Here is a 14,803-nt window from a genome sequence, read left to right as displayed (position 1 = left end):
ATCAACTAGAATTATAATTACTAAAGTATGTGGTGCATGTGTGCATGTAAAGGTAGGTGGATTTCTGTGAGTTTGAGATGAGCCTGGTCTACATAGAGAGTTCAGGCCAGTCAGGATTGTATAGCAAGACATTGTTGGGGTGGGGGGTGTCATGTAGAGGTAGTACATTATATACCCCCAAATCATCATAAAACCCATTATTTTGTTCAATTGATATATTCTAATATAATTTCTAAAAATAAGAACAGTTTATTTCTGAAGATTTTCCACTTAAAAATTTCACACTAAGGTTGACTGTGTATAAGTCAAATCCAAAATTATGAAACCGCCACACACCCCAAGTAAACTTGGGCAGTTTTGTTGTTGAGACAAAAACTCGCTTTAGCCTTGCTGGCCTAGAACTTAACACAGATCCTCCTGCGTCTGCTTACCAGTCCTGGAGGTAAAGGTGTGCACTGCCATGTCACCATGGTCAAACACTTGGGTAAAACTTTACTTCTTATATTTGGTGGATATTTATTTTCTGCCAGATGTAAATCTCCTATTCTATAGGCTGTCTCTTCACTCTGATGAGGTTTCCTTTGATGTGGAAACTTTTATTTTTATTAATCCCATTTGTTTAATTCTTAATTCCCGAATGACTGGAGACCCATTTAGAAAGTCCTTGTTTGTGCCTATAGCCAGATTATATCTGGAGAGATAACTCAGAGGTTAAGAGCACTGACTGTTCTTATATAGGACTGGGGTGGGTCCCAGCACCAAAAATAATAGCTCACGACTGTCTGTAACTCCAGGTCTAGGGGATCCCACTTTCTCTCTTTTGGCTTCCTAGAGCTCCTATATGCATGTGATATGTATAAATTCACAGGCATAAACACAAATATTTAAAAATAACAAATCTAAAACTGTGTACTAAGAGATAACCCAGTCAATAAATGGACCAGTGACTCAAACATTTCTAATAGCCTCAGCCATCAAAACCACACTGAGTCTGCATCTTATCCCATGTTATCGTCAAGGAAATAAAACAGATGCAAAGGCTGGTGGATGGAACAAGGATCTGTATTTATATATGTATATTTGTGGGATATGAATTAGTCTATATGCTGTGGACGTCATCATTAAGATTTCTCACAGAACTAAAGCTGTGTATCATCCTGCTATAATACGCTGTAATACGCTTGGGCAGTATACTCTGAGCTATCACTCAGCATCAGGTAAAAAGACCTCAGTGTTGGATATCTTGTTTAGACTCTGAGTATTCACATCCCAGATTGTGATATTGCCTTAGGTGCCCATCAGTGGATGAATGGACAAAGAAAATGTGATATAAGTACATGCTATACATATACAAAAATGTCATTTTGAAACCAGTGTTTTATGCAGTATTTTCACCAATTAAATTCAGTATATCCAGAAAAGTATAAGACATAATATAGGAAGGGAACAGTGAGTATGGAGGGGGATGGAAGATGGCAATGCAATGAAATGTGAAGGCACAGAGCATTCTTGTCTACCTGATATACTATTTACAAGCTCCTTTGTTTTGGCACAACATACATAATGAATAGGTTACTTAAAATGAGCATGTTCAAGTATACAAACATAATAAACTTACTGTTTATTTTAATGCTAGGAGCCAACCCAGGCTCTTAGTCAGCATGCGACCCCATCCCTGCCTGTGAAGTTTATTCTGTTTTATGCTTTTTAGCTTTTGCTCATTCCATGTGTTCTTTGTGTAAAGCAACTTACAACCAGTAGTTGCTCTCCTGTAAATCATTTTGATTATTTCATTGGGATTATTTTTTTGTTTGTTTTTAATACTGTCCTCTCTCATTAAGCTATGAAGATGGACATCCCTCCCAGTCTGAATCGGATGTTCTTCAAAGACAGACATTCACAGCCTCTCACCAGCTTCCTGGATATGCCACCACTCCTCAAGCAACTGGTAATAGTCTTTTTTTAAATATATTATGATTCTGGATATATTGAGTGAATAGAAAGAAAAATCAGCTTTCATATTTTGGTTTATAAACATAATATGTAAGACATCTATGCCATGGGAATGTTAAAATAGAAATGAGATAAAGTTTAGCTTTTTTATTTTTTTTTTTTTTTTTGCTTTTTTTTCTTTTAAGGATTTATTTGTTTATTGTATATGAGTACACTGTAGCTGTCTTTAGACATACCAGAAGAGAGCATCAGATTTCATTACAGATAGTTGTGAGCCACCCTGTGGTTGCTGGGAATTGAACTCAGAACCTCTGGAAGAGCAGTCAGTGCTCTTAACCACTGAGCCATCTCTCCAGCTCTAAAGTTTAGCTTTAATGATACAGCAGCTATGTAATTGCTAAATGGACACATTTTTCTTTCTTGCACCTTTAAAACATACCTAGCCAGAGCCAGACATACAGGTACACTCCTTTAATCTCAGTACTCAGGCAAGGTAGGTATGAGTTCCAGGTCTACATTGTGAGACCTTGTCTCTAAAACAATGACAGACAGACAGACAGACACACACACACACACTAGTCAATACAATATTTTTTTTTTCCGGAGCTGGGGACCGAACCCAGGGCCTTGCGCTTGCTAGGCAAGCGTTCTACCACTGAGCTAAATCCCCAACCCCAATACAATATTTTTTGCTATTTCAAAATAAGACAGACTTGGTATATGAAACTTGTGCCTGCTTTTCAAAAATTGCTTTTTAAATAAGAGCAGGAATCTAACTTTGACTGTTTTACTTGGGACACTTGATATGGAAGGTAGTAGTTCTAGCACTAACACTAAAGAATCCTCCATGGTGAATTGCTGTCCTTTGTTGAGTCCTAAAATAACTCAGGCTGCTTCATCAGGAACTTATACCATTATTCAGGGCTCCATCCTGACAGTTCAATTTAAATTAACTCAGTTTCAATTTAAAGGTTTGATAATTATAAAAGATACTCAGTTTATATTTTATACTTAAATTAGCTACTTACCAGTTTGACAGGAACAAAAATTAAGCTTTATTTTAATGTCTACATGGGAAGATTGATAATAAAATTCCTTAGCAGTTGAGAAGACATGCTGTTTTTCAGGGGAGGTACCTGTATTTGACACAGGTCAGGTGGCTCACAACCATCTGTAACTCCAACTCCAGGAGATCTGATGCTTCTGATTTCATTGGGCACCTGCACGCACATGGCTGAGCAACTAGAAAAAAATCAGGGGAAATAGAGAAACTTGGGATCAAGCAATGTAAGGAAAACGTCAAGGGAAGGGAGAGACAATAGGCTTATTCCCAGTGAAGGAACCAGAGAGAGGGAGTTTCCCCCAGGCAGAAAAGAGGGGAAGGAGCTGTGTCAAAGGGCAGTGTCTTAGTTAGGGTTTTACTGCTGTGAATGGACACCATGACCAAGGCAACTCTTTTTTTTTTTTTTTTTTTAAATTTCTTATTAGATATATTTTTTTTTTTTTTTTTTTGGTTCTTTTTATTCAGAGCTGGGGACCGAACCCAGGGCCTTGCGCTTCCTAGGCAAGCGCTCTACCACTGAGCTAAATCCCCAACCCCCTAGATATATTTCTTTACTTACCAAGGCAACTCTTATAAGAACAGCGTTTAATTGGGGCTGGCTTACAGGTTCAGAGGTTCAGTCCATTATCATCAAGGCAGGAGCATGGCAGCATCCAGGCAGACATGGTGCAGGAGGAACTGAGAGTTCTACATCTTCGTCTGAAGGCTGGTAATGGAAGACTTCCAGGCAGCCAAGATGAAGGTCATAAAGCCCATGTCCACAGTGACACCTCCAACAAAGCCACGCCTCCAAATAGTGCCACTCCCTGGGTCGAGCATATACAAACTACAACAGGCAGTCAAATAAAAGTGGAAAAGCAGGAGGATGGTCAGATGAGACAGCCCTTTTCAGGGTTAAACCCACAGCACCTTTTGAGAACAGGCAGTCCTGGGTCACAAAATTGCCAACAATATTCCCAATGTTTATCCAGCATATGTCTGCTAATGGAGAATATCCACAAGGTTATGATGAAATAGGATGGTACCCTACAGAAATGATGGACTTTAGGCATTTTTTAAAAAGCAATGATATCTTATTTTCTTGCCGTGTATGAAACAAACTCTAAATAATTGAGCTACTCAAAATAAAATTACGCCTCCCCCCTCCACTAGAGGGAATGGTAACAGCTGTACTAGAGGCTAGCCCTCAATTGCAATGGCCATCATGGTAGAGAAAAGGAGCCAGGAATACAAGAGAGTGAGGGAAATTAATATAAGAGGTCAAGCAATGGCTAGAGGTCTCAGATATCAAAAGGCCCAGTGCTTTTTTTGTGGGAAATATGGACATTTGAAACAAAATTGGGAACAAGGCATCTCTAAAAGCAATGGTTTTTCTAAATATAAACCAGAAAGAAGGCCTAAACTTCCAGGGGTGTACAAGCAGTGTGACAAGTGTTACAGTTGGACCTATAAGTGTATGTCTAAGAGAGATATCCAAGGCAATTTCTTGCTGTCAAGAAACAATGGAGGGAGGGCTAGCTAAAGGCCCCACAGCATAAAGCACAAGCTGTTAGTGTCTCGTCAGACAAGAAATAACAAGCAGGCAGAAAAACCTTAACTAAGTATTGCTGATTTAATGCATGCTACTGTTGGCAAATGCTGCTCTAGATTTGGCCATAGATAAACATCTTATGCTATCCCCCAAAAATCAGTGTAATAAAACAACTACCAGAGTTTATAGTCCTTTGCCTTCAGGGGCAGTAGGAATGATTTTGGGAAGCAAGCAGTTTGACTTTCCAAGGATTTATAATGCATCTAGGAATTAGGAATTATAAATGAAGTTTTCAAATGAGAAATTAAAATTATGGCTTATGTAAAAAGGGAGATGCAATTTAACATGTGATGGGATTGCTTAACTGTTACTGTTTCTCAGGAAAGGCAAAGTCAATCCAGTAGAAATATCTGGAGGGTCTGGCAAACAGTTGTTAATCATTAGAGGCCAAAATTAAAGTTGTAAGTAAATGATACCGAAATAGAAGGTTTAGTGGATACAGGAGCTGGTAGAACCATCATTTCACAAAAATGGAATTCAGAATGGCACTTCAGAAGGTTTATACTCAGTTTCTAGGAATTGGAATGTTGTCTTAGGGGGGGAAAGTGTGTGATGGCTTAAATGTGTGGGACAGAAGGTCAAATAGGAAAGTTAAGGCCTTATGTGACTGACATGGCCATAAATATATGGGGATGAGATTTATTACAGCAGTTGGGAATTCAGATTAATATCCCCTTAATACCAGAGACAGTCTATTAAATAAGGGATGAAATGGAAGATGCTTCTGGGGAAGGTATTAGAAAATGTCATCCAGAACGACCAACCCCAAACTGTTTACGTTGTCCAAAAACAGTCACAACAGGGATTCAATTTTCAAATTTTTAAGGAGGTGGTGGGGGGGAGATCCTGTTGAAATTATACCAACAGCCCTACCATGGTTGACTAAAAAGCCTGTGTGGGTAGAGCAGTGATCCTTAACTAAATTAAAATTACAGGCATTTTAGCAGCTGGTACAAGAGCTGCTGGAGGCGTGACAGATAGAAGAGTCTGCCAGCCTGTGGGGTTCCCATGAGTTTGTTATAAAAAAGAAATTTGAGAAACGGAGAATGTTAATAGATTCGAGAGCCTCAAATAGAGTATTTCAACCACTGGTTCCTTTACAGCCTTGAATTCCTTTACCTTCTTTAGTTCCTAAGGCTATACTAGAGTGTAAAAGACTCAAGAAGTGGTACCCAAGTTACACAAAAGAAAAGCATTTATGGTAGTTTTTTTGTTTTTGTCTTTTAAGATTTATTTATTTATATGAGTACACTGTCACGGTCTTCAGACACACCAGAGGAAGGCATCTGATCCCATTACAGATGGTTGTGAGCCACCATGTGGTTACTGGGAATTGAACTCAGGACCTCTGGAAAAGCAGTCAGTGCTCATAACCACTGAGCCATCTCTCCAGCTTGTTGTTAGGTTTTTAATCTCAGTTGTACATATGCTCCTGGGGGATCAACGAAAGATACATCAGCTACCTGAGAACCCCGGAAAAGACATTCGAAAGAATGGAGAAGCAACTTCAAAACTGAATAATTAGTAGCTAAACAAATAGACAGAAATGTAGTAGGATTTATTTTTATGTGTCTGACCATTTAAAGGACCCTCTTTCTTTGAGTGTTGGCTGCCTCTTAGAATTCTGGGAACAGAAGAGGATATAAAAAGCCAGCAGAGGCTGAGAAAAGAGGAGTAGGATTCAGGAGGTTCTGGGAGACAGTATGAATAGGATCAGAGAATAGAGTGAGAAGAGAAGATGGTTAGTGACAGTTGACACTGGAGAAGCTCATCTGAGGCAGAGAAGATAGGAGATAGTTAGGAGAAGAACCCTCCCAAAGTAGAGAAAAGAGGAAAAAATTAAACAAAAGCAACACACACAAACATATACATACACACCCTAGAAATAATTAAAACCACTAAAAACAGATCTTAAAAAGAAAAGGATGTTGTTCTGAAATGTATAGTCCTTTCTTGCCATTACCGTATGAATTAATGGTTCGATTTTTTTTTTTTGTTTTGTTTTTTTTTTTTTTTTTTTTTCTTTTTTTTGGTTCTTTTTTTTTTTCGGAGCTGGGGACCGAACCCAGGGGCTTTGCGCTTCCTAGGCAAGGGCTCTACCACTGAGCTAAATCCCCACCCCCCTCGATTTTTTTAAAAATACAATTATGTGTCTTTTATTGTTAGACAGTTCATGAGAAGTCAGTACCTGAAGTGTAAGACATTTCTTCAGTGAATATTATTTGGCAAAAAATAAACACAAAACAAGAAAAAAAAGTAAAACCTTACAGTTAACATCTCTCATTTTTTCATTTGTTATGTGAGATATGCAAAATGTAGGTTTTTTTTTTTAAGAAGCATTTATTTATTTATTTTATTCACATGAGTACACTGTAGCTGTCTTCAGACACACCAGAAGAGGGCATCAGATCCCATTACAGATGGTTGTCAGCCACCATGTGGCTGCTGGGAATTGAACTCAGGACCTCTGGAAGAGCCATCAGTGCTCTTAACCACTGAGCCATCTCTCCAGCCCCCAATATTTAGTGTTTTTAATGTTTTGTACATTTTATTTTAATTTGTGTTAGGGAGTTAGAGTAGAGTAATTACCAGAGATTTCTATACGTTTTTGCTGGCTTCTTAATTTCCACATGGCATTTGTCTACTTCCCTGTGTGTAAACTCACCTATTTTAAGCATTACAGATATACATTGCTACATCTTTCAGAACTTTGATTTTGTTTTAAGAAAGCAAAAATTTTAACATTCCCATATATATCCAATTGGATATTTTGATGTCCTGAGATCTGTCTATCACTATAATGTCAACATTTATTTAAATATCTGCTATAATTACATAAAGATTTTTATGTGTTCTCTTGATAGGCATGCATTCCTCAACAGCAGCTGAGCTGTTTGTTACAGGACCCTTGCCAACCAGCGGAACACTTCCACCACCGACTTTGTCTGCTTATCAGCATCCAGCTTCCTTTAGCAACAGAAACTTTGCAACCACCTCACCTTTGGTGCTTCAAGATTCATCTTTTAACACTACATCAAATGGAATTTTAAACCCTCATGACCCTTTGCTACAAATTAAGACTTCCCAGGGAACTGTCCCGACTGCTTTGGCATTTGAGCGTCTGGGCAGTTCTGCATTAAGTAACAGCATACCACCTCAGTCTTCAACATATCGCTCGGCCCAAGAGTCAGCACCCCATCTTTTACAACCTCAGTTTAGTTTGTTGCCTTCAACACTTGGGGGAGCCCAACAAACCCCTCAAGCCTATAGTTCAGCTCTTTTTACTAATTCTGCTGCTTCCATTGAAAGAGCCCTTCTTCGAGAATGTAGTGTTATTAAACACCACCAGCGGCCTTCAGTTACCCAGTCTATTCAGGCACAACTGACTGGTTCACAGCATCCCTTACATAGTTACCTATCAAGTGCAAGTATTGGCAATTTTCAGGAAACATCTAGGCAGTCGTCTTTATCCTGTAGTTCAGTCCGAGATTCTACTCAGGTGAGCAATGGAGTATTGCAGCAGAAGACCCCTCAGGTCTCAGCAGAACTTGCCCAGTCTTATTCATCTGTAATTCCATCATCAGGGTATCTTCCTTCTGCAACAAAAGTAGACAGCTGTTCTACAAAACAGCCACTAACATCAACTACAATTCCCAAGCCTCAAAGTGTAATTCCTCCTGTGCAAACACTAAACTATTCTAAACCTTTACATAACCAGAGTTCTGTAATATCAGGTCAAGCACAAATTTATTCAACAGCACAGCTACCAAGCCTTTTATCAGTTAGTCAGTCCCAAAATTATGGTTCAGTACAGCCACATGGTGTGCCGTCCATCGTTCATTCACAGGTTTACAGGTCCAGCAGGGCTGAGAAGTTGCCACCCTTATACAAAACATTGACTTTTCCTGGGTCATCTCAGCCAGTGACCTCTGAAAATCAGACACTCAGTTATTCATCCAATCAGCAAGAAGTATTATCTTTAGTTACAAATGAGAATTACCCTGCTCAAACAAGAGACCTGTCTTCAGTCAGTGAGTCTCAAAATTATTCTTCTGGTCACTCTCAGGGTTTATCATCAGTTAGCCAAACACAGGTCAGTTATTCATCTCAGTCACAAGTTTTATCAGTTGTTAGTCCTTCAGAAAGCTACGCATCAGGACAGTCTCTGACATTACCAGCCCCTTCTCTTTCTTATTCTTCTGCCTCTCGGGGTCAGAGCTTGCCAGTTTCTACCCCAACACCAAATTATCCTTCTATGCATTCATCCCCAAATGCTCAGACACAAGGATCTTCTCCTCCTCAGCCCCAAAAGTTTTTGCCTGTTGTGCAGTCATCTTTTGCATCCTCTTCTCATGGTCAGACTTTACAAAGTAGCATAGCTTCCCCTAATTCAAAGTCTTATGCTGAGAGAAAACTTGACTCAAATGTGTATACATCTTCAAAGCAAGATGATTTTCCAATGCAGAAATTACAAGCATTGCAGTCACAAGCATCTCTTGAGTCATCAAGCCAAAGGCTACCCGATGGGGAAGTGAATGCCCAAGAGTCAGTTTATAAGACATCAAAGGCAGATGATAGGTATTCTCAGAGTGTAACCAGAAATAACTCCCACCTTGAAGATCAAGTTGTTGGAGTTGGTCTCCAGGGTTCAAAACAAGAAGAAAACATGGTTGGTTCAATGACACCGCTTAACCAGCAAAGCAGCCAACCCAATACTTCAGTAGCCCCTGATCTTAAGAAGTCAACTAATTTAATGCAGACTCCACAGATAAGGTTGAATACTAAAGACCTCACCCAGCAGCATTCTCTCATGCACAAGATGCATGGAGCGAAGGCTCAGCAACAGCATGATCAAATGATCAGTGCCTCACCTCAGATACAGGTTCCAAACCATGCTTTAGGGCACAGTCATCAGGCTCTTCCTAACGCACCAGTCCTTGCAGACTCTGCCTGTCACTTACAGATTCTTCAGCAGGCTGGGATGCTACAGGCGAGCCTGGGACAAGCAAAGGCATCCTTGCAAGTGCAGCGTGTTCAGAGTCCGCAACAGATAGTCCATCCTTTCCTTCAGATGGATGGCCATATCATCCAGAGCAATGGCGAACATCCTCAGCAGCAGCTGCATGCCCAGAATCCTGACGTCATGAAACTAGACCTCCCTGAACCTTCAAAACCATTGCAGCAGCTGACAACCAATCCACAGGATTCAAAGAGTCAGTTTGTTTCTCTTGGATCAATATGCTTCCCAGAGGCAATGCTTCTCAGTGATGAAAGAAATATTTTATCAAATGTAGATGACATCTTAGCAGCTACAGCAGCAGCTTGTGGGGTTACACCTTCTGAATTTTCCAAATCAGCTGCAAATGAAACCATGCAAGATATTGAAAGTAGTGATTCTAAGCCTCATTATCAGCAGTCATTAGATGTCAGGCATGTGAATTCAGATTTTAACTCCATAACAGCTACAGTAGGAAAGCCACAGAGTATTAATGATATTTCCTTAAATGGAAATCAGGTTAGTGTAAACCTTTCATCAGTACCCACCCTTCAGTCAGAAACAGTCCTTGATCAGCCGCATATGGAAACATCTAGTCAAAATATACCAACTAAAGTACCTTCTGCCATGGTTGGACTGGGTCAGGAAATCCAGGAGCAAAGTTCTGACCCATTCAAGAAACAGTTGACTATAAACCATGAGTCTAAAGAAGACAGGGAAATGGCTGTTGACAGTGCAGTGACTAATAACAGAAATCAAGAGTTTGTCTCTAATAGTCGGAGCATAAGTGGAGAGAGTGTGGTATCAGAGAGTGACTTTACCCTAGTAGGTGATGACAGTGGTATGTTGGTCAACCATAGAAGGAGTACACTTGCACTGCTGGCCATGTCCCAGCCAGGGGATGCAGCCAGTAGCAAGACTGAAGATGAAAAGCAAGATGTAACATATTTTAACCTTCCAAAGGAAAAAGCTAAAGGAAAAGAACAGGGTAAAGAGGAAGAAGATAATCAGAAACAACTGAAAAAGTCTGCTCAGTGCAAGCGACAGAACCCCCGAGGGACAGATGTCTATTTACCATACACTTCCCCTTCCTCAGAAAGCTGTGATGAAGGTTTCCAGCATCAAGAAAAGATGAGGCAGAAAATCAAGGAAGTGGAGGAAAAGCAGCCAGAGGTCAAAACAGGATTTATTGCTTCCTTTTTAGACTTCCTGAAGTGTGGGCCCAAGCAGCAGTTTTCTACCCTTGCCGTTCGAATACCTAATAGGACCAGACGATCAGGAACCCAAGTCACCCGTACCTTCTGTCCCCCACCATTTGCAAAGACATCACCTGCAGCACATGCACTGTTACCATCTGAGACTGGAGGGGTCAATCTATCAGAAAAAGCTGACAATGAACTTAAAAATTTAGAACAGTTATCTTCGTTTTCTTCTGATGAGGAAGATTCTGGCACGTGTGGCCATGATAGCTCTAAGAGCACCTCTGCTCCCTTAACTGCGTTGGATCCTACTTCCGATAAAACAAAGAAAACAGGTAACGTTTTAAACAGATTTACAGATCACATCTTACTGTTAGGTTTCTAGCTATGGCATTTACATTTTAAAACCTGTATAGTTCTGCAAATACATCTTCTGGACAAGAAGATATCTTGGGGATCTGCTTTTTGACATTTCCTTGCATGTAAGATTTTGGTTACACTACAAAGAATCATCTTAGACAGTCTGCTATCTGCATTCCCCAAGCATAGACATCTTAAGGCAGTTTTGGAATAGGAAGATTTGTATTATATAAGTCCTCTTGTTTTCTTAATATCCCAGTTTTACTCAAAGATTAGGTAAAAAAAGATTAATATTTGAAGTGATATACAAAATGCATGTGCATCTGGCTAAGAGAGACCTTCAAAATTCTGTGCTGGCTCCTTACTATATTCCCAAATCTTGAGATAGACACTTCACTTTTTCCTTCAATTAACAGTTGACAGGTGGGGGCTGGAGAGATGGGTCAGTGGTTAAGAGCACTGACTGCTCTTCCAGAGGTCCTGAGTTCAAGTCCCAGCAACCACATGGTGGCTCACAACCATTTGTAATGGATCCGATGCCCTCTTCTTGTGTGTGGAGACAATGACAGTGTACTCACAAAAAGTAAATAAATAATTCTTTAAAAAACAGTTGACAGGTAAATACCCTTTATTTATTTTTGAGATAGGGTCTTACTATGCTGTGGCAAAGACCTTCCCCTAATGAATAAAGATTTCAGGGGACTAATCACTGAGCGAGGAGTAGGCAGGACTTCTAGGTTGGAGTTGGGGGGAAGAAAGGAGGAGAAAGGGACTTGGGGTTTTTTGGAGGAAAAGATTTTGGGGTACAAGATGTAACAAACTAGACCCCTCTCCCCACCTTTAGATGGATCCATCAGGATCTGCCACCAGAGGATTTAATTTAGTATGACCTACTGATTAGGATGTTCGTTGTTGCCCCAGCAATTGTGTTACCTGTTGATTCTAAACTAAGACTGTGTGATGTTTTCCTTCAGGAGGCAACTCAGCTGAGTTCCAGAGAAAGATACAGTGGCAGGCCACCCCAGCCAGCCATAGAATTTGGATGTATTTCCCTCTATAGATTAAAAATAGGTTCATAAATTTAGTTAGAAATTTTAGAGGTCCCACTACACTATGTAGACCAGTCTGACTTTGAATTAAGTGTAAGATTAAAGGTATGAGCCACCAGTTTAAGGAACATGTTAAGGAAAAAATATTGTAACAATTTATATAGCCATGATTTTTTTTATTTATTTATTTATTTATTTATTTATTTATTTATTTATTTATTTTGCCAGAAATAAGAGTCAGGAGATGTGTATACAAGATTGAGCTGGAGAGGGGTTGGGGATTTAGCTCAGTGGTAGAGCGCTTGCCTAGCAAGCGCAAGGCCCTGGGTTCGGTCCCCAGCTCCGGGGGGGGAATAAAAAAAGATTGGGCTGGAGAGATGGTTCCTCAGTTGAGAGCACATAACTGCTTTCCCAGCAGACCTGAGTTCGATTTCCCTAGTACCCCATGCTGGGAGTATCACAGCCACCCGTAATTTCAGCTCCATGGAACAACTGATGTCTCTGGCTTTGAGCTCCTGCACTCTTTCAGTTACACACATGCACATAATTTTTTCGGATGGGAGAAGCACCCAGGTGGTAGATCTAACTGATAGAAAGTAAACCAATGAAATCCATAGGACTAGTGACTAATAAGTGACAGACCTGCATCTGAATTAGTTTATCTGATTTTAGAGCCTGTATTCCTGCTAAGCTCTTGTATAAACAGGAGTTTTAAGAGTTTTATGATATACTTCTCTGTGTCTGGACTTGAGGCTGCCTTCATTAAGATGATATGAAATAACTGGTATAGTAGATAGTTAACATAAATGTCTGATATTAAATATATCTGAAGAATTCTCCAGAGTTGTGTGAGACCCTATCTCAAAAACCAAAACAAGCCTTGTGTGCATGCCTTTAATCTCAGCACTTAAGAGGCAGAGGCAGGAGGATATCTGTATATTCAAAGTTAGCCTGGTCTACATAGTTAGTTCCAGGCTAGCCAGGGCTGCTTGACCCTGTCACAAAGCCAAATAAACAATAAAAGTACAACTTGTAGCTGGTCCTTGTGGGTTTTTCTTTTTCTCACCCTTTATCCTTCACACCCTAATATTCCATAGGAGAGAAACAAGGATAGAGAGGAAAGAGGAATTAGGAAATCCCTAAATGTAACTAATTTCCTTTTGTTTCTTCTTTGACCATGGCTACTAACTCCAGCCAACCTCCTTAAATGATCAACAACCACCCACCATGCCTATTGGAACTCTAGCATTTATATATACTATGAAAAGTTCCCAGAATTTCAAACATCACACAATCATAGAAACTATCTGCAGGTGGCAAAACCATGTATCTACCAGAGCATGAGACAAATCATAGTCAGCTGCTGTGGACAGTCCAAAGCAGCCCCGTATCCCACACCTGGAATTAAAACAAAGGCACATTCTTACAAAATTTCTGTGTTTTTAAAATATCAAAATTCCAAAACTGTCCCTATAATAACTCACTTTATGCCACAGGAAAATCAACATGGAGTCAGACAGTCTTTAGATTTTAAGTATTATTGTAGATGTGGACAATCCTATTAAAATTTTAAGTCCTCCCAATTTAGAATTTTTTACGTTTTGCTATTTCTTTTTTTTTTTAGGTTTATAGAACAAGCCTTTTTTTTTTTTTTTTAGATTTATTTATTATATATAAGCACACTGTAGCAGTCTTCAGACACACCAGAAGAGGGCATCAGCTATTACAGATGGTTGTAAGCCACCATGTGGTTGCTGGGAATTGAACTCAGGACCTCCGGAAGAGCAGTCAATGCTCTTAACCACTGAGCCATCTCTTCAGCCCAAACAAACCTTTTGTAATCTCTGGTATAAACATAAGTCTCTATCTTGTTACCTCATTGGTAAAACCCCATTGTACATACCACATTTCCTTCATCTGCTTCCCTCCCTCTCCCTCTCCTCAACAGGGTTTCTTCTTGTATTTTTGGTTATTGCTAGAAGACCAGACTGGCTTCAAACTCAGAGGTCCACATGCCTCTGTATCCCAAGTGCTGAGATTAAAGTCCTATGCCACTGCCCCACCATCTCTTGGTGGACATATACTCTGATTTTATCTCTTGGCTATTGTGAGTAGAGCTAAAATTGTCAGGAGTACTGATTCCTGTTATATTCTGACTGGAATATTTTCAGATAGATATCTAGGAGTGGTATAGTAGGATCATATGGTTTTAGTTTTAGTTTCATGGAGGTTTTTATTTATTTATTTATTTATTTATTTATTTTTTTAGAAACTTCAATCTTGATTTCTTTAGTGGTTTTATTAACACTAATTTATAGTCCCAGTTGCAAAGAGCAGTGTAGTGTTCCTAACTCCCATTCTAAATCCTCTCATGTGATCTTGTTCATGTTGCTTTCTCTTTCTTCACCCCTTTCTATGTGTGAGCTCGTGTGTGTGTGTGTGTGTGTGTGTGTGTGTGTGTGTGTGTGTGTGTGCGCGCACGCGCGCGCGCTAGTGCTGTTACCTGTCTTTGTGTCTCTTTCATCCCCCCTCCCCTTTGTCTCCTAGTTTATTAAGACAGGATCTGGGTATGCTTGAGACTACCAAGTGCAA

At 39.8% G+C, this 14,803-nt stretch overlaps 1 protein-coding gene across 2 annotated transcripts in view; it reads left to right on the top strand.

Annotated features, from left to right (window-relative positions):
- Nucleotides 1–242: 242 nt before the first annotated feature.
- The window catches only part of Qser1 (glutamine and serine rich 1), a 43,107-nt gene continuing 28,546 nt past the window's right edge, over nucleotides 243–14,803 (top strand). For both annotated transcript variants that reach the window (XM_032903837.1, XM_032903838.1), the window contains exons 1-2: nucleotides 243–1,948; nucleotides 7,472–11,137. In XM_032903837.1, coding sequence (XP_032759728.1) covers nucleotides 7,474–11,137 — 3,664 coding nt within the window. In that variant the 5' untranslated portion in view covers nucleotides 243–1,948; nucleotides 7,472–7,473. The remainder of the gene's footprint in view (nucleotides 1,949–7,471; nucleotides 11,138–14,803) is intronic.

Source organism: Rattus rattus, chromosome 5 (assembly GCF_011064425.1).
Source record: "Rattus rattus isolate New Zealand chromosome 5, Rrattus_CSIRO_v1, whole genome shotgun sequence".
In the NCBI taxonomy this organism is placed as follows: domain Eukaryota; kingdom Metazoa; phylum Chordata; class Mammalia; order Rodentia; family Muridae; genus Rattus; species Rattus rattus.
Note: the sequence above shows the minus strand (reverse complement) of the source record. Positions and strands in the feature narration are given on the sequence as shown.